Source organism: Xiphophorus couchianus, chromosome 7, assembly GCF_001444195.1.
Source record: "Xiphophorus couchianus chromosome 7, X_couchianus-1.0, whole genome shotgun sequence".
NCBI lineage: Eukaryota > Metazoa > Chordata > Actinopteri > Cyprinodontiformes > Poeciliidae > Xiphophorus > Xiphophorus couchianus.
Window position 1 is genome coordinate 10,785,858 of NC_040234.1, and position 20,753 is coordinate 10,806,610.

At 37.5% G+C, this 20,753-nt stretch overlaps 1 protein-coding gene across 5 annotated transcripts in view; it reads right to left on the minus strand.

Moving 5' to 3' along the window:
* The window catches only part of abi3bpa (ABI family, member 3 (NESH) binding protein a), a 31,713-nt gene extending 24,914 nt beyond the window's left edge, over positions 1-6,799 (minus strand). For 3 of the 5 annotated variants that reach the window (XM_028021922.1, XM_028021923.1, XM_028021921.1), the window contains exon 1: positions 6,502-6,799. In XM_028021922.1, the coding sequence (XP_027877723.1) occupies positions 6,502-6,601 (100 nt within the window). In that variant the 5' untranslated portion in view covers positions 6,602-6,799. The remainder of the gene's footprint in view (positions 1-6,501) is intronic. The other 2 variants (XM_028021925.1, XM_028021924.1) reach the window with 1 other exon arrangement.
* Between the last annotated feature and the right edge of the window lie 13,954 nt (positions 6,800-20,753).

The window sequence follows — 20,753 nt, forward strand, 5'->3', positions numbered from 1 at the left end:
CTGTGCACGCATTCAATCAGTATGGACAATAAATTGACCTAAATACCCCCCATCTTTACTGGCACAAAATGAGAAAAAGTAAGTCTCCTCTGCCATAGAATGCGATAGAAAAACTGTCACTTCATACCAGATGTGCTGCTGAAAGCCCAAGCACTGAGACAAACTGGATTTGACAAGGGGTGAGAGTTATAACCGAGAGCTGGCTGCGGCAGCTGGAAAACAATAACCACGCAGGAAAGCTTGGATGTGAAATGGTGAGTTTTATATTTAAAGGTATTTTATTAATTGTATTTCCATCACTTCTGTTTCTATTTATTTTGATCTTGTTTTATTATTATTTCGTGGTGGAAATCCCAAGTGTCTGCCTAAAACCTCCACTCTTTAAACAATGGGGTGTTTGCCTGGGTGAGGACCTGCACTGTGCTCTCCTCAGCACATGTCTTTGGCTCAGGCTGCAGCTCTGAATGAAATAGTGGAACTTTGGGTTAGCGGCCGTGCCAGACGCTGCAGGACGCCAGCTCAAGCACTGACAGCGAAAGAGGGGGAAGCCCTGGATTTGAAAAATACCATCATTTTTTGTTTCCTATCAGCACTGAATTCATTCCGATCCCCCACACCCATCAATTTATTTTTTCCATTGAAACCCAAAAGGGACTGTTTCTTAGGATGAGGAACTCAAAACAATTGACACACAGAAATATGACTGCCAGCTAATTCTAAACTAGCTGGCAATCCTGATATCCAGAAGAAACATACACTGGATCTGTCCTATGACAAGCTGTCGAACGCTTTGTCTTTTGGCCAACATAGCATTTAGGGTCTATTTTGACATATGGTGGCTTCCAAACTACATTTAATATATATTTTTGAATGAATGCAGAGTCCTGGAAAGAAGTAAAATATGAAGATGACCTGTGTGTTGTAAATAACAAAAAACAAAAAAACAACAAGATTATAGTGTGTTAAAATTTAAGAAGAGAATTCAAAGATTTGTCAATGGGTATAAGAGATGTAACTTCATGTGACCGGTTTGTTGCCATAAAACTGACTGAAGTTACTTTGGGTTCCACTGGTTGGACAAAAGCTGAAATGTTTTCTTTAGAAAGTCGATCTCTCCACAAACTGACACAAAATCCAATTGAACGGGGAATAAAACAATGGTGTCAAGTTAAAAATGCAACAAACATGCATAGAAATAAGAATAAATGCAAGTAATTATCAAGATCACTTAAAATGCGTTGTGTCTCAATCTGCAGCTCTGGTAACAGCGGTATAAGGAGGATTATCACGTGTACTTATTTTTCTAATTTTGCTGATATTTTAAAGAATAGATCTACACGAAATGGGGCGTAACTGAGAGGTAGCAGGAAAAATAATGTATTGAAAATCTCCAATATTTATTGGCGAGCATTAGTTCACTAACGATTATCTCACCATAATAAATGCTGGTGGCAGTGTCATGATGTAGAAATGCTTATTTTGAGACTGGATAAGGAAATTCATCAGACCTGATGGGAGGTGATAGTTTAAGGAAGATGGAGCTGTTGTTCATTTTCCAGCAGAGTTAGATCTGGCAAAGAAAATTCATGTGTTACAATGGCCCAGTCAAAGTCCAAACATAAATCTGTGGCAAGATTTGAAAGTTAACATTACAGGATGTAATCTACCAATCTGACTGAGCCTAATATATTTTTAGGCTTAGCAATAAATAGAGCCTAAGCTACAAACTGGACCTTTTTTGGTTATAGTCAGGGGACGAAACCCTAAAAGTTTTAGTCCGATGTGTCGTTGGCACATTCAACAAAACCTACAGCTGTAACTGCAGAAAAGGGTTGTGTTGGCTCAGGTGTGCTAAATACTAAAAATGCTAAATGTAATTTGTGATGAAAAAAAAGTTTGCGCTCTGAAAAAAAACTATCTTCATGTTGAATCACGATGGTGGCAGCATTTTTTTCTACTTTACAAATATATGTAATTTTGTGTTGGTCCGCAAAAAGTTCCAATTTAATCCACTAATGTTTGTGGTTGACATGTGAAAAAATCTGAAAAAGCTGATATATTTTGTAGATACACATTTGTTCCCAGCCTGTATTTAACTGCAGGGTTTAGTCATGGAGAGATGCGTCTCAGGTCTCTGGAAGTGAGGAGGTGAAGCAAAACTTGGATCTCCTCACTGTGAAGATAAAGACAGATGTTTGACTGTGTTGTTTGGTGTAGCAGTTCCATCCAGTTAAGGAAATGAAGAGGGAAAATCCCTCAGAGCCTCACGTGAGTCAGACGGAGGAGGTTTTGAAATAATTTAGCGGGTGTTTTAACGACACGGGACCTGACCTACATAAGCTCTAATGGGAATAACTGGAGACCAGTTAAATTCAGTACTAAGAATATCTCCTTTGACTCAGCACACGTCTCTCTGGCCACATCCATCAATAGTCACATATCTGGGCCTGAATGCGGGCATCACCTTAAATCCTGCCTGGCTGCAGAAAGTCGTGCCTGCAATTTTCATATTTTACCCCAAACAGTCATGCTGCTCCCATGTGGGTCTCTCCTCTCTCACACTACATCACCACCTCAGTGTCAGACTCCCCTATGAGCAGCAGCTGTTTCTTCTTTTTCTCATATGGCTGCTTTATCCTTCTCCTTCTTCACTTCATCTCTGCTGCCCTACATGTGTCATCCGCATCGTACTTTTAACCTGATCTCGCCTCAACTTTCCAAATAATGAATCTCATGCTTTCATCTCTCATGCCAGACTCACCACTTTATTAGTCTAGTGATGACAAGAGATTCTGCTTTGTCTGGCATGACTCTAGTTTGTGGATTGTATTTTGTGCTAAACTGTGTCAGTCATACTCTGCAAAAATCTGTTGAACTTTTATTGTATTCTTTCACCATAAAACCACAACCTTAAATATATTTTGTTGAGATTTCATTTACATAGACGTGGAGGGCAAACGTAAGGAAATTTAGATACAATTTAGGCATTCTTCCTTATGTAACAGCTCAATCATAGTGGACACGGAGAGTCCACTATGAAAGGAACCCCACAGCATGATGCAGCCACCACCATGTTTCACTGGAGGCATGGTGTGTTTAAAGTGATGTGTAGTGTAATAGCAGATCTATTTATGCTTGGACTAAGTAGGTGGTGCCAATTGGATTTGACTTAGGGGTCTTAAAGTAAAGGGGGACGGACACAAATTCCCACCTACACAATTATCCACAATTGCTGATGTTTTGTTACGTCTTGACAAAATGTAAAAAAGTTCAAGGTGCACGAATGTTGAGATTTTCATTTCACTTTTTTCCAGGTGAAGAAACTCATTAAGATACAGATATGTGTTTAAACTAATTAAATAAAGCCATGGAAATCACAGTGATGCTTGCAATAGTGATAGTCAGAGGTATCTAGTAACTGTTTGCATTTCCTTGAGTGACTTTTTGAAAAATAATTATGGCAAGGAGCAGTTTCATAGCTCTGTTCTTTTCAGTTCTACTTGAGAAATATTATTTTCAATTTATCCTACTCATATTTTAATACAATTTCTAAGATTACTTCACTGGATGAAGAACAAAGACATTTTCACCAATAATGTTCAATGTCTGCTGAGACTGTTTTGTAAACAAGTTTAATTGTGCTAAAGTGAACATATAGCAAACAGTAGATATTGTCACTGGAATTACTTTGCACTGTCCTAACATATAACTGGACCAGATTTATAGTGCTTCTCTAGGTATCTGGCCACTCAGAGCTTTAAGTATTCACCCATTTCCACTCACAAACACTGATATGCAGCTCGATAGGCAAGTTAATGATAAATACTTTGCTCAATGGCACATCGACATGTGGCAGCAGGAATCTGGAACTGAACCCACAACTTTCAGACAAACTTTTCGCGTCCAGCTGCAGTCGCCTATATACATGTGCTACTGCAAGTACTGGTTTTGAAGGGTTTATACTGCGGGAAAGTAAGATGTAAAGTTTGTGTTTCTTCTTCACGTTTGTTTTACTATTTTTAAAATATTTTTTTTATTCTAAGTACTATAACTGGCATGTAAATTTAGATTAGATGGAAAAGTTAGAGAAGCCAGTCAACCTAACATGTTTTTGGACTGTGGGAGGAAGTCGGAGTACCCAGAGAGAACCGATGCATGCACTGAGAGGACATTCAAAACTCCATGTAGAAAGACAGCAGGCTGAGATTCAAACCCAGGACCACCTTGCTGCAAGTTCATCCCAAAATCCAGAATACTTTAACAATAATGTTCTTTTCTTACTGTCAAAAGCAAAGACATTTGACTCTGGTCAGAGAGCAGCAACACAAAAAAAACTTATTGAGTACAGCAGCCAGAAAAAACACCAGCAAACCTAAGTCAGCTGCTTTGTACCACCTCAACTAGAATGACTCTTACTGCCAATAATGCCTTTAAAGGGCTGCAGAGAACAGAGTTGGAAATGGAAATCATTATCACAAGAATTCACATGTGAGAACTGAAAAACTACAGTAAGAGGACAATGAGACAATATGGAAAACATTTGTGGAAACTTCATCTCCTTTCCAAGAATGTAGCAAGAATCCTAATCAGGCTGAGAAGGTTTAATATGCTGTAATGCACTTTTGATGTTCTTATGTTTCATGCTTGGGTTCCTTTTCCAACTACTCCAAAAAATTAACAAACAACCTTTTTAACTGACTTAAATTACTAGCATGTAAAATAGAGTACAAAAAATAGAATATAAAAGCCGAGAAAGCCTTTAGTAGTCAAACACAGACTGAAAGTTTAATCATATTTACCCACAGCTGTGTTGTTGTCTTCCAAAAATACTAACACCTCTGAGATCAGCCAGTAGTTTGGGCACATTTATTTACAAGTGTTAATTATTAGCACCCATAGCTTCTATGGTTCCCTCTTCCCAACAGGACAGCTACCACTCAGTCTTCCTCTGCAATGTTTGTCGAGGTGGGAGTGTACAGAGAGGAGGATGTTTGATTGTTCCTCTTTGCACAATCTTGCTAAATCATCCAGACTCTTCATCCTGTTTTATGCTCTCTTCTCTTCAACTCGCCTCAGAGGATTTCTCCAACATTTAGCTCTGGGACTGATGGCAATGAGACACTTCTGTTTTGATCTGACCATTTTTACATTTAGGGTCATTAGCCTGTTTTCTAGAAGAGGACACAAGATTTCTGTGTAAAAGTCTCATGATATTTCAAAGTTTCAAACCACCACTGTGTAGCACTGCATAGCCTTTAGCAACGAAACAAACCCACAGCATTTAAGACCATCCACCATGTGTAGCAGTAGCCATTTTTATCCTTTGTTTCTTGCCAGACCCGACTGCAGTATTTGTTACCATAAAATTTAATCTTACTCATTCAACTGCTCAAAATCACGTGGTTTGGTTGTTTTAAGCTTTTTAATTGCCGCAGTGAGTCGGGGAGTTCAGGCAGACAGGTACATTTTTATGGAAATGTCTTGATTTTATGAAGATCAACACACTTTATGTGTATTGTATGTACTGTTGTCTTTCTCATTTTGAAAAGCGGCCATGACACCTTTCATTTGTAATCCTGGGAAACTCAATAGAACTTCATACACACTTTGATCAACTTCAAATGTATATGTTAAAAATGCCTCCGTTATGGTTATTTTTACTTTGTTAAAACTATTTGTTTCTTCCTGTCAGATTTATTTCATTGTAGAAAAAAATCCCCTCACAATAAAGATTACAGTTTCCAAAATGATTATGGAACAAAACAAACCTAAAATTCAAACACGGGTAAGATTTGTTCCAATAAAAGCAATCAAACTAGTTTGTTTCACATGTCAATTGACCACTAACATGGAAACTATTTCACTCTGATTTCAATGCATAAAAAACTGGATAAATTAGTTTTGACTGTCCCAAATATCCTGTAATCATACTTTCATCAAAGTGGTTTAATTACATACTTTAAATAAAGTTTCTCCTTCGGAAATTGAGTTTGGCAACATTTAAGAGAATCAGAAAACTGAATCAAATCCACTTTTTTGGTTTTGGTTTGGGAAGAAAACAATCAAAAACCTATGCATGACTTACAAACAGATCATCTTTGTTTTTCTTATATAAATATGGCTACATGTAATTAATTTTGTAATTAAATTTAATATATCATCTATTTTTCTATGCATGCCTTCAGTGTTTGGAAACATAATCAATTTTTCGGCATTTTTAAGTGATGCTAGTATCAATCTTGCTGACCACATTATGCCATTTTCCCAGCTTGTCCTACAATACATTTTATGCAGTCTTAAATCCTCTTAAGTGGTGCAGATATGTTGCCAACCCACTTATGAGAAAAACAGATTTCTTATCCATTCATCTTAGGCAGCAGATGGACATTTGCTGCTCAAGAAGTTTACGAGAACCAAGATAAATACATCAACTTCATCACATCATGTGTGTCCCCCGATGCAGATGAATCACATGACGAAACCAGTGCAGCTCTCACTCACCCCTGCGCCTGTGAGAAATTGATGGAAGAGACAGAGCAATCCCGATGAGGAAAGCCGTGAGGAAAAGGAGCAGAAAGCAGTGTGAGTGCTGCTGCGGCATCTTTATCAGTCTCTGGTGGAAACGGCCTGCGGTGACGTGAATGAGATCAGGGGTTGACTCCAAAAGACAGACGCTGTGAGAAGTTTACGGTTCAGCCACAGGAATCCAGGTGGCTTTTCTGAGCAGCTGGACTTCTTTGGATGCTCTCAGTACGAGTGGCGCTCTCAGGACCAGGAGGTGTGGATGCTGCAGGCTGCTTCTGCTACATCTATAACTCTCTGATGGAGGGAGGGAACGTGCAAAACAAGACACACCCACTGTCCTCACACTCCTATCTCCTCTTTTCTCCCTCTTTCCTTTTTAATTTCATTCCTTGTCACACACCATGTGCCATCTACGGTTACAGTTTGTTAATTCTGAGTGTGATAACTGGAAGTTGAGAAAGCTGGTTTATCCTTGTACATGTTGCTCAGTACACCAATAGCTGTGTCACTTTTGTGCATTAATAAAGCATAATCCTGACAAAGTCGTCCCAACACTAGTTTGCCAGCTCTGTTTCTATAAACTGAGCAACTTCTCACAACCTGCTTCCACCAATGCCCACAGTGCCTTGCAAAGGTATTCACCCCTGAATACGTTTTTCTCATTTTGTCACACTACAAACTCAAACTTCATTCTGAAAGGCCAACATAATCTTGATATGGAAGAAAACTGTAGATGGTTTTCAAAACGTCTATGGATGAAAATCTAGAAATTGTTGTGTGCGGATGTATTTAGCCTAAGAGGATTACCTCAGCATGTTGCTACTGCCTTCATGTTCCACCAAATGATGTTTTAAAGTTTTTTGTTAGTTTTTCACCAGACAAAGATTCATTTCATAAGATGAAAATCAAGATATATATATTTTTTATTCATCTGAACAGAGCAACTTCTAATACATTTGCTGTTTCCTGTTTTGACTTGTGGTAAAGCAAGTTCCATACAAATTGAACGAAACTCTTATGGCATTCTTTGAACGCTGGCTAGTCATTCTTCCAGAAAGGATTGAGTTTTGTAGTGCACAACAGATTCTTCCATCTGCGTTGTGGATATCTGCAGCTACTCCAGTATAGATAGATAGATAGATAGATAGATAGATAGATAGATAGATAGATAGATAGATAGATAGATAGATAGATAGATAGATAGATAGATAGATAGATAGATAGATAGATAGATAGATAGATAGATAGATAGATAGATAGATAGCATTTATTGTCATTGAACAGAATTCAACGAAATTTCCATTGCAGCTCCCGTGCAAAAGGTCAAATATATACAGTATAAATAAGCAAACACACAATAATAATAATAACAATATATACAACTAAATTAACTAAAGGAACTAAAGGCACTCAACCACACCAAAGAAGTAGCAGCAGAGACTCTTCCTAATTGATGCTATGGAACTTTTTCTACACACTAATCATCCACCCCACTCTGAACTTGCGAGGATTAGGTGCAAAAAACAGTCCAATCATTTAAACATGCATGTTTTTGCAACATGGGACGAAGCTGGAGGACCCAAAGAAGAATCTCTCCATATTTGCACGGAGAGATTCATACAAATGTCACACTGGAAAGACACCGATGAGATTTAGACCCAACACCTTCTTTCTGTGCAACACTGTGAAGCCTACTTCACATTAACATCACATGCATTGCATTACTTAAAAATAAGTACTTTTTGCACCAGACATCACTAGGTGCCTTGCAGTCTCATGATGACAGCACTGCATCATGATCTTTCTTCAGCTTCCATGTGTTAATATGTAATCCCCTTTAACAGCCGCTCACGTTTGTGTGTATACGACGTGTTATCGTTTTCTTATTGTCTGCCAAACATTTCTCCCTGAGTGAGGTCTCAAGGACACATACGTCTGCTTGCATATGTGTTTCGTCGGATGCTTAATATCTCCACCCTTCCATGCCGTGTTTCACATGTCATCACACGAGACAAGAAATGATGTCATCTACCAAAGGAGGTGTGTTTCCCAGGGAAGTCCCTGAACGGAGAGTTTGTATTCCAGCCTCCGTCATGCCAGAGTCTATTGTTACAGATGAATCCTAGACTGTACACAAGGAAAACAATGAAACGTTTCACTTGTGACAAGCAATGACTGCACTGCTGACTGGGTTTTGTTTGAGATGAGGGGAAACATGGCAGATGTTTTCTCCACTGATAAAAGACTTTACATTACTTCATGCAGACAAATTAGTTCCTGATAAAATAAAAATCCAGTTTGAAAATTCCTCCAAAACTAACCTACAACCATTGTTATTTCTGCTATAGAATTACCTCCTTGTCTTTTGTGCCGTAATTTTATTTATATTTGCAAAGCAGGCTGTTGGGGTAAAAGTGTCACATTGGTTGGCAACATTTATTAATTTAGCTAAATGTTATTTTTCAAACCTGGTTTGTCACTTGACAGGCTGAAGCCTGAACAAGTCACCAGTGCAAATACTGATTTCTTTCTTTTTTTTTTACTGTCAACAGTTTAATACAAGTACTACTGTACAGCTGACCAGAAGTCTTGAAAACCCTGAAAAGTTTTGATAGGTTTATTTTATGTCCTAACCTGCAAAGAATCAACCAGAGACAAAGGTTACTTTTCTGCAGAAGAGGAGAGTTGAAAACAGACACGAAACATCACTGTCAAACACTGTCTGGAATCAACTCTGCCAGATCTTTCTTTGCATTACTCTTTATTGTATAGAAAAAGGAGGTTGGGCTTCTTCACACAGTCACACAGAAAATTGACCAACGATCTTTATGTTCTGGAACCTTCTGTGGACATGCCCTTAGAAGGGCATGTGGCTGACCACAACTAATCAGTTTCACATGGAGCTAATAACACATGTATGTTTTAACGTTTTTAGCTTCCAGGCAAACATCCTAAACAAAGTTAATAATGTACTACAAAAGATTAATAAAGTACTACAAAAGATTAATAAAGTACTACAAAAGAGAGAAGTTAAGTAAACATAAAACAGAATAATAATATAAAAAGAATAATATGAAAACATAACTTGTAAAATAAACTCATAAGTAAATGAACCTGGAGAATAATTTTTCTAACAAGTTTGCTTGTTGCTCCAACTATGACACTAAGTAGCAGGCACAAATAGGTAAAAAAAAATCTGTTCAGTTTATATGAAGCACAATTCTAAAACCAAGACAACAAAGTTTAATTTTAGATCTCCTTATCCAATTTGTGGGACACAGAATTTTAAATAACTGGGATGAAAGTGCCTGACTAAATCCGCTATACTGATCCCTGTTGTTGTTTTGTCTATAATTTGATGCTAGGCACATCCAGAGTGTTAACCAGGTAGCTTTGCAAGGCTGCATTTTATACCAATTTATATGACAAGCAGGAAAAACTACATCACAAGCAAAGCAACTTATTTTTTTATCTTACAAACTGAAGTGCTCCCTTAATATATATATATATATATATATTACAGTTTCTGATGTTCTGACATCAGCAACTTATTTTTTTATCTTACAAACTGAAGTGCTCTCTTAATATATATATATATATATATATATATTTCAATCTGGAGAGACTCAGACGGAGATAAGAAGACAATTAGAAGAGTTTATTGACAAACAGGATTTAAAGTCTTTGGCGCTCGGGCCCCGGATGGGGATAACGGTTATCGCAGCGTTAGTGATAGGCTTCAGATGAGCATCCCCGATGCTGTTAGGAACGTCATCCCCCAGGGCCCGGCACTGGTGGTGGAGGTTGAAGAAGGGTGCGGGCCTCAGGACCGGGCGAATGGAGGAGAAGGGGTGGTGGTGGGTTGAGCTCGGCTGGAGAGCGAAGGACACCATGAATGAAGGTCCATATCAGCTGGGACTTGGTCGATGATTGGACGTGACGTGGCTTGGTCCGGCGTTGATAGGTCGACGATTGTGGGCAGGTCGCTTCAATTAACGGGTCCCGGTGGGGATAAAGTAGTCTTCCAGTTTGAATTTGCGCCTAGGCTTCATATTACAGTTTCTGATGTTCTGACGTGCTGAGCTTATGAAGCAGCAAAATAGCTCTACGTATTTTCTGAAGTTGAACTTCAATGACATATGGTACACTGTAAAAGTATTTGCCCCTTGTTGATTTCAAGAGTTTTTGATCGTTGATCAAATAATCTTTCGATTTTTAAACAAATGAGCCAAGGTTAACCTGCGTAAATACAAAAAGCAATTGTTTTATGCTCCATGGAAGCTTGTACGATAAGTGAGCTCAGTAAACCTTTTCTCATTTTTATTCACTTTCCCAATCCTGTTTGCTACAAAACCTGTAATATAAAAAATAAAATTCAAAAACAGATAATATATAAAGTCACTTATATTATCTGTTACTCTTGAGTCTGGAAAGAGTTAAAAAAAAAATTCTAATGCTTTAGGATTCCTTTCAACCACAGTGAGAGCCATTATCCACAAAGGTGATGAACCTTCCCAGGAGAAGCCAGCCTGTCAAAATTACTACCTAAGTGCATCAATGACAACCCAGTAGATTAACAAAGTGCCAAGGATAACATCTGAAGCTCTGCAGACCTCACTTGCCTCAGTTAAAATTAGTGTTTCGTGTCATGATTCAACAATATGACAGAGGCTGGGGAAAATGGACCACCACGACTCGTCTCACATTTCCCAAAAAGCACCTAGATGATCCCCAGACTTTGGAGAAGAAAATAGTCAGTGAGCTCAAACTTTTTGGAAGTTGAGTGTACAATTTTGTATTTTTAGAGCAAATCTTACAAATGCACCGCAGTTTTTAAATGTTTCATAGCGAGACATAAAAGTGAAGTGTATATGTGACTTAATGTTACCGAGTTTTCAAGCACATAATTATTGTTGTGCCAGATTTAAAAATAATCTTTTCGATGGATATTGGTTATGTCTATTTTTTCTGACATTTATTTTGTTTTTTTTAAGTTTTGGAGAACATTTTAGAAAGTCTCTTGTTCAGCTTTTTTTTTCTTTTTATTGGTTTTTGGGCTTTTCTGTTTTGGTTACAATATTGACTGCCTTCCCATGTATAAGCTTTGTTCAAATATTGAAACTTCTTGACAGTCTTGCTTTGAGTCTCAAAGTCATTTGACTTTTTATTTTATTCTAAAAAAAATTCAAAGAATGCTTTTTGATAACATCAATCATAGGCTATTTGAAAATAATCGAACCAAAGCATGTACTTTAAAACATTTATTTTATTACCAGAAAACTCTTTACTTTGTAATTTAATTAACTTATTTTCCAATCTATAACTTGTTTCATCCATATTTCATACTATTTTTCTCTCAGATCTCCTTCTAAATCATCGTTGTGTTTCCACTGATGTAATTCATCTTCTCTTTTTTGCATCCTTTTTTGTTTATTGTAGTCATCATTTCATCTTTCATTAGCGAAAAGATTTTATGACATTTTGGTAAACATTTACTGTTGGAATCATTCCCAGGCCACTGCTCAACTTTCTTGCCCCAAAACATACGTTATGAAAAAATCGCTTTGACAGGCGTGGTAATGGTGATTTATGAATAATTGGTGTCTAGGATAACATGACTCAAAAAACAACAGCATTCACAAACATATGCATGCCGTCCATAATTATGAACCGAGTCACCCTAACAGGCATATTTCGTCTCATTTTGGTGTTAGAAAACCTCAAAATGTTGACAGCTTTTAAATAATAATCAGCTATTTTACTGTTTTCGATGCAGGTTACTTTAAAACAAACTTTTCTGTCACAATGGGAATGTGTGGAGGCATCCAATGACAGCCAAGGATGAATTGGTGTTAGAAAAAGGATGGATGGATTTTTCTCCGTATATTTAGCAGCAGCTACAATTTGTTTTTGCTCAGTGTATGAGCCAAATGAATGAGTCTTTGATTACAGACACATCAGTATTTTAACTCCTCCCTACTACCTACTGTGCAGCTTTATTTTGGAACAAATAACCTGTCGTATGAAAACGGACAGATGGACTGCGACTCCATAAAAAACATAACGTAAAATATTGCCTCGTATAAAATATCGCCTCGTGTTGGAAAGTGAGACTTTCAGTTCCTGCCATTTATTGTTGTCATATTTCACACAATCCCTGCTTGGTTCCCGACTGACAGGTATTTCGGAAACGTTTATGTGGGGAAAAATGAGAATGCTAACACGTTAGAGTAGTGATGCAAAGAATATTTACAACATCTATGGAAATTACCGCGATTTTAGTTTTCACCATTTTAATTTTTGTCACAAGTGGTTATTCAGCAGTTTGGTGAACTACGGACAATTTAGGTTTGTCAAGTTAGAGCTCTACAAAACTTCTCTTCCTCATCCTCACTGGACAAATCAGCACGTAGCTCTTCACCTTATGAAGTGTATTGTGAGTGTGTGATTTTCCTATTAGTACTTTTACCTTGAGTGGTTGTAGTGTTATGCACTTATGTCAGATTTCATTTATCTTTTTTTTTGTACATTTCTCAAGTTCAGTCATGGAAATAAATATTGTCATGAGTGATACATGTGAAGAAGAAAAGATAGAAAGTCACTAGTTATCCCACTTTGTGGGAATTTTCTCATGAGCTTTCCCACAATAGAGAAAAGCAAAATCTTGATGTTTGGTTTCAATTTGGTTGATGTTTTCTCTGGCATTCTATTAAACTGTGTATGTAATAAGTGATTTGCAATTAAAGGAAGGACCTGATAATGAATCTATTTGTTCTTCTTCTATCCATGAATAGTCAGGTGGGAGTAGGTTTTAGGGGAATGGATCAGGGAAGTTATTCTCTTTCTGCTTTTCTCATCACTGATCTGCTCTCCCTTTTCTCCATGGGATACATTTTTGACACACACTCATGAGAACCTGCCAACATGTAGACCACTCAGCCAGAAAACTGTATCAGAAATAGGGAAAAAGGCAGTAGTCCCAAAAACTCAAATGTTTTTGCATTCGGTTTGAAAACAATGAAGGGGATGACTTTATGTGGCTTATCCAAAAATCCCAATCTACAATCTTAAGATGGAAAAATTCTGTCAAAGGGGACCTCTCCGATCAATCCACATTATATAGCAGACATAGTAAAACTGTAGGATCATGACTTTTTCTCTGTAACGTTTGCATTCAGTCTGTGCAGGAAGCTGGAAAATGTGTCTGGTTGAAGCCAAGAGCAGCAGGTTACTCCCAGCTCAGTCTTGATTCTTCATTTAGACAGACAGTCACTTTGAATACGGAGAATATTTTTTTACTTTTCAAAACAATGAGATCATTAACTGAATGTCAGCTGAAGAGAAAACTGCTTCAGACTTTAAAATATGGATGCTTTTCTTTTTTTTTTTCCAATATAATGCTACTCCATGGCAACCACTTTCCTGTTGTCGCACTGTTTGATCATTAGCAACTTTTGAGGCAAATGACTGAACTTTTAACTGTGTTTAGTTCTTGTTGTTTTCAGGTTAGAACATATGAAACCTCATTAAAGTACAGTATGTAGGTTCTCAATTCTGTACATGATACATGGACAAATGCTCCAAAAACGTTCTAATTCAAGGATACTTGATTGGCGTAACGGTTCATGTTTATATCAAGCTGGACAGATTTCCCAATCAGATGAAATCACACAATTGTTCACAGATGTCTTATTCAGACGACCCAGGCGTTTTGTTTCATTGCTTCTTGTTAAGTCCCAGGACAAAACGTGAGCAGCTGAAAGAATTACTTGAGGCTCTCCGCACCAAAGCAATGTAAAAACTGCTGGTAATGATGACTCAGAGGAGGGTGCTTATTGTTTTAAATTAAAATTGTGAAATCCTTTCATGGTACCAGTGCTCTACAGCAGCAGTGGCGAGATAGAGGATGTATGAGAGAAAAAAATAAATAAAATTGCTCCAGCAGGATGGACAATCGCAAAGTTGTAATAGTGAAGTGGAGGGGAAAAGATTTTCTAATTAAAAAAAATTATCTGGAAGTTTGGAATGAATTTATATTCATTTTCCTTGAATCAGTACTTTGTAGGTTTATCTTTCTCTGCAACCACAGCACCATGCTTGTTTGTCATTAGTCCCAACTAGGTTTACAGAGCCCCATGTTTTTGATAATTTCCTTAGTAAGTTAGCTCAGGTTGAATAAGTAGCATCACTGAACAGATTTGTTCAAGACTTGTTGCAAATTCTCAATTGGAAATCATTTGTGCAATTTGTCTGCAATTGGTTTCAGACTGTAATAGACTGTAAATTGTAAATAGCTGCTAGATATTGAAAGTTCCAGTTGTTATGGAGAATGGGAAAAATGATTTACTCACAGGATATTTAAAGAAATTTTTACAATTAAAAAAAGCAAAAATATCCAGGTGGAGTTTTGAGGCTAAGAGCCAAAAGGGTTAACCAGTATCACATGAACTCTAAGTAGTTTAGTTGTAGCTCTGGCTGCATGTTTATGGTCATTGTCCAGCTGAAAGCGAACCTCCATCCTCAGTGTTAAGTCCCTTGTTGCTTCTTTGAGGTTTTGCTCCAATGTTGCCTCATGTTTAGCTCTATCCATTGTTGTTGCGCAACACCCCCCCCCTCCTTTCTGTCTCTACTCTCTCACTCTCGTACTTCCTCTTCTGAGAGGGGAGATGTGCTACCAGCTCTCCGTCTAACGGGTACGTTGAGTTTCCTAAATCTGCTGGGATTTACCCTGTCCAGAACTGAAGTAAACTCTGTTTAAGCTGGTTTCGAGAAACGATTCGCCTGGTTATCTGACGGCCTACATCCAGGTGTCCCACCCTTCTTCCCCCTGTGAATTAGCCAGACTGAGCAGCCTACAGCCAACTAGTTTCACAGAGCACACCTGTTAACGGTCGCTCGTTCTCTATTTTGCAACTTGCATTTGTTATTGAACCAGGTAGGTTTTAGTGACTCGGGCGAGTCCCAAGGATGATGTTTTAAATATGGGCTACCAGCAACCTAAAAACATTTTCCACCTCTTCCTCTCCAGAATCAAACATCACAGCTATTTTACAACCATCAAAGAACTTTAAGGTGACTCATTAACTGAATGTCCACAACATCTTTTAGATTTTCTTTATGCTAAATATTTTATTAGTAAGGCATTTTTGCAAGGGTCAGTACAGCTTAATTCAGTAGCAGAAATAATCAAATAAGTAAAATCAGTCATCTAGTCTATCTTTCCCTACTGCTGACACTGAGAACTAAAAAAGGGAACCTTTGAGAGAGACGGACGGAGTTTGGCGTCTCGAACCCCAGACCTGGCACGACGACGAAGAAGGTGTGGCAGCAGGAGGAAGATGTTGATCGGCGAAGGCCAGGATCTCCGCAGGTCCGATGAGCTTCTTCTCCGCATGGATGCTGAGGTCACACAGGACTTGGTGCTGGCAGGAAAAAAGGCACCAGTTCTTCTTCCTTGTCTTTGTCTTCATCTTTGTCTTTGGGGTCTGAACCCAGCCGATGAGAGAAGTGCGATTCGAAGCCACAGATTGTGGGCCAGACGGGTTGGTCTCCATGTGCAGGACAGTCTCCGGCTCCGTGGCCCCGGCTCTTCTTCAGCTGCAGAGTTCTTTGTCCATCTCTTGGCTCGAAGCTGCCCGGAGGATCCAACGAACGGTTCCTCTTTTGCACCCACCTTATATAGGGTTTATCTGTCTGCTTAGACAGATGATCTCATATCCGTCACTGTCTTAAGAGACATCATGTCATGATGTCTGTGCTAATGTCTCAGGGCTGCTCAACCTCCTGTTTCCATATAAGGTGTTGATCATCTCTGCTCTCCTGTTAGTTCCCCTTTTTCCCTTCCTGTCACCTTTCACCTACCATCTACCTCCAACATATCAGTGATGTTTAATTGCAGTTTTACAACCTTTTACACCATTTCAAGTTCAATGTCAAAATCACATTTATATCACATTTATTTTCTTTAGCTTCTCTAATTTAGCATTCATTTATAATTTTATAACCATAACTTATATCACATTTATTTTCTTCAGCTTCTCTGATCTATCATTCATTTATGATTTTATAACCATAACTTATTAGTTACTCTTATTATGATCTTAATGTGAGTTATTACAGATGTTTTCTGAAAAGAAACCAAGAATAATCTATTATTCTAATTATTTGATACCAAAGTTACATTTGCTTGTTTTTCTTATAAGTGTTCTCACAAATATAAGTGTAAGTATTATTACAAGTAAATCAATATTAATATAAGTATTTTACTTTGAATCTTATCAAATTACTCAAAATGTTTAGATTTAATTTTTTAAAACTTTCATGCTTTAAAATAGTCTCAACTATTTTTATAAATCTGCAGGCTGGAAACTTCCTCTTTTTCCAGGAAACCTGCTTTTCCTGTTTCATGACTCTCTCTGACTGACTATGATTTTTTATGATTAGATAGAAAAAAGTAGAATTAAAGCAAAGTTTGCATGAGACAAAAACAACACACACAACCAGATTTATTTTATTGACACTTAAGTCTACTGTTGGGCCTTGATGTCACTTGAGTGATTCATTTTAAAGATAACTTTATTTATTATTACTGTTAAACTAACTTTATTGACACTTAAGTCTACTGTTGGGCCCTGATGTCACTTAAGTGATTCATTTTAAAGATAACTTTATTTATTATTACTGTTAAACTAAAATCTCCAGCATGGGGAAGTGGGATGAGCTCGGATTTTCTTGACACCATCATCCCATTAACTCTGACTAGCATCACTTTCCTTGCTAAAGAAAAACATTCCCATACAATGATGCTGCCACCATCACATAGTGCTGTCAAGATGGCGTCTTTAAGGACATGCACACTGTTAGTTTTCCACCACATATTCTATTTTTCAAGCAAAATTAGCTTGCACGGGGTACTAGCTGTTGCAGGGACAAAGCAACAGTGTCCATCATAACAAAAAAGACATGAGATAATGCAGCGGAAAAAACACGTTTGGAATCACAAGTTGACCTAATATTCTGTCTTGACAAATGACAAACGTATTCAGACAAAAAGTCTACACAGCCAAAATCAAAAGCTGTCTTGTCATGAGGTCAAAGTGTTAACCACAAATCCTTTAAAAACACAAGACTCTCAGCCCTATTGTCAAGATCCTGCAAAAAAGAGAGTTTTTGCCAGCCTCCATGTGGTAATGAGCAGTCATTTTCTGGAAGGCAGTGGGGGATGCAGTGATAAAGCAAGGCCATTTAGAAAGACAACAGGACAGGAAAAGAGCAGGAATCATATATCACCCATTTTAAATCTGTCTCAGAGGGCATGACAGAGATGCCGAATGTCCAATGTGGTTCTCATTTTGTGTGCTTGACTGTAGAAGTGTGCATGCTTTCTGTGCAAGAGTTCACATATTTTTGACATTGGAGTGTTCAGAGAGATAAATTACCACATTAAATGGGAGGATGAAGCCAGCAGCCTAAAGCTGACAGCTTAAAGGATCCCAAACAAATCCCCAGAATTAAAGTAATAATCTGGAAATTTCACAGGAACACATAACACATCTTTCAGCTTCGCATAATTGTCACTTTTTACACAATTTGTTTTGCGTTTCACCTAGCTATATTTTCAACAACTGACAAAAAAAGAGCAATAGCTGAAGATTTGTGATCAAGAAATGGCTAGTTTAGTTTATATATTGTATTACCAAAGGACTCATTCATCAAACAGTGAGTCACCACTCTCTTTAGGTAGATATAAATAACGAGGTGTTTTATTAACCATCCATATTTTTCCATTATTGGCTGGATTCTCCACAGTTCCAAAAGCCTATTAACTATCTGAATTTAAAACACAGCATATTCAAGTACAAGGTGCAGAGGAAGCTACAGCTTTACCAATGGTTTAAACAGGAATGTTTTACATAACACATGTACTCCTAAAATCACAAATCATTGTGCTAGAATCATTTTTTGTACTCCAGCATGTTGGAAACTATTCAACTTGAGAAAAACAGATTTTGTAGATGCACACGGAAATAAAGGCTTATATTGGAGCATCAGGTACGCAGAGTAAATTAGGAGGAACACAGTGGAAACACAAATTGTTTTGATGTCTTTGTGCACAGAGTATGTTAGTATTTTATTTATTATGATCATTTGCGTGAGTTGGATATAATTTAATGTTTGGAGATGTCTCAAAAATAACCAGGTGGGTTCAGTCTGATAACAAGGTTCATCTCACCCTATGTTGTTACAGAAACTTCTGCTATTTATTGTTGTATGACTGAAAATACAACTTGGATTGAACAGAATAAAATGAACGGTTTTAGATAAAAATGCAAAGAAAATGCAAAGATTTTGACACTGTTAATGCAGTTCATCCCTGATCGTAAAAATTAACTTTACTATACTGTATCGGTTCTGCTTTTCGTTTTCCTATCTGTCCTTTGCGAGCTTGAAGGTGAAGTCAAACTGGAACGATGGAGAATTTCCATGGACAGCATCCAGAGTAAATCAATATGTGATAGATGACAAAAAGACTCTAAGCTGTTTCAGCTTAGTGAGCAGTCCTTGTTTCACCTCGTAAGAGATATATTTATGAATCTAACTCTATCCAGGTGTCCAAAGAGGTTCATCTGTCTGTCCTTTCGTCTGTAGATGGAAGGCCGCTGCAGGAGCAGGGACTGTTTATTTATAAATAAATCATGGGAAAGTAAAACAAAACCATAAAAAAATATGACTTTTAAAGGGACTACAAGCATAAATACAGCCTTGCACAATCAGAATGAAATTTGTAGGTTATTGTGGAATAACATTTATTATAATGAACGCAGCCCACCAAATAATCTGAGTCTGAGCATAAAGAAATGAAGCTCAAAAATACATTTTTACATACGAGTGTCGCTTTTGATGTGTTCCCATTTTGCATGGAGCATACACATTTAGGTGTGGAGTGTAAAGTTGGCCGTGTGCTGCTGCTGCTGCTGCACCAGGAGAACTTTTCAGTCTTAAGAATCACCAAACCATCTGAGCTCAGACATCAATCCTCAACACCAGCGGCATGCAAGCTGCAGCTCCAGAGCCACCTGTGGCTATTTACTCAGTCCACAGAGGCTCTTAAAGGGGCGGTATTATGTGTTTTCCAGGCACTCAGTGCCATTTTATAACACAATCAAGTAACTATGTTACCTTCAGTGGTTATAAAAATGCTGTGCATATCAAAGATGACTTAAGAAATTTCACTTTGCAATTTGACACCTTCAAATTTGCCTGCGTCTCTTTAAGAAAGATAATAAAAACAAACATACTCTATTTGGAGAAGCTTTAGGTTGTGCTTTGTAAATGCACCTGATGGATTTCTCAGACATGAATGAAAAAAATAGAGCAGCACTCCAGAAATATTTTTGATGTGACAATAATGTAATATTATAAAAAGCTCCCAAAATGTTGATTTTACATAATATGTTACCAACAAAATGTTAACGGAAATAGGTAGACTAAGGTTTATTTTTTAACATATATATATTTTTTATTTTCACAACAGAATTAATCAGATGATAATCAAATCTTATGACTATTTCATGTATGCAGATAAGAAGATAGTGTTTTACAATCTATTATGGTTTCTCTAATTTCACAATAAAATGATTCTACATAATATAAATCAATCAATCTTTTTATTTTACAAGAATTTCTTCTTCTAAGGTTTATGGGCTCCAAATAAACTTTGTTCTGTTTAATCAAAAATTTTTTTAAAAAGTTCTTTTTTCATGGTTCAGTGGTTTGTAAAGGTTACTGCTCTGTGCTCACTCTGAGTGCTCAAAAGGCTACTTGTAAAACTCAGTACCTATAAAGGTCAAACTGGTCTGCCTTTGAAGTCACATTCACCATTCTGAGGTAAGTACATCTTCATTAGCGCAGACAGAACATCTGTTTGTTGTAACATGAGACAACGTCTTGTTATCAAGTCATTTCTCCAACACGCCACAGAAGTTTCAACACATCCAGTATCTCAGCTGTAGCTTGGCTTAGCTGGAAATAAACCCACTGGTGCTGCAGTCACAGTGCCGGGTTACGCAGAAAAGTGATGCTGCTGGAGCATCATTTACTTCAAGTTCATAACTGTTAAATGCCATAAAACTGCAAGACAAGCTCGTAATAGTGTTTTGGCGGGCACTTAGTGAACTTTATGATTGCACGATTTCAAATTACATGTGGGTCCTGCCAAGAAATAAAGA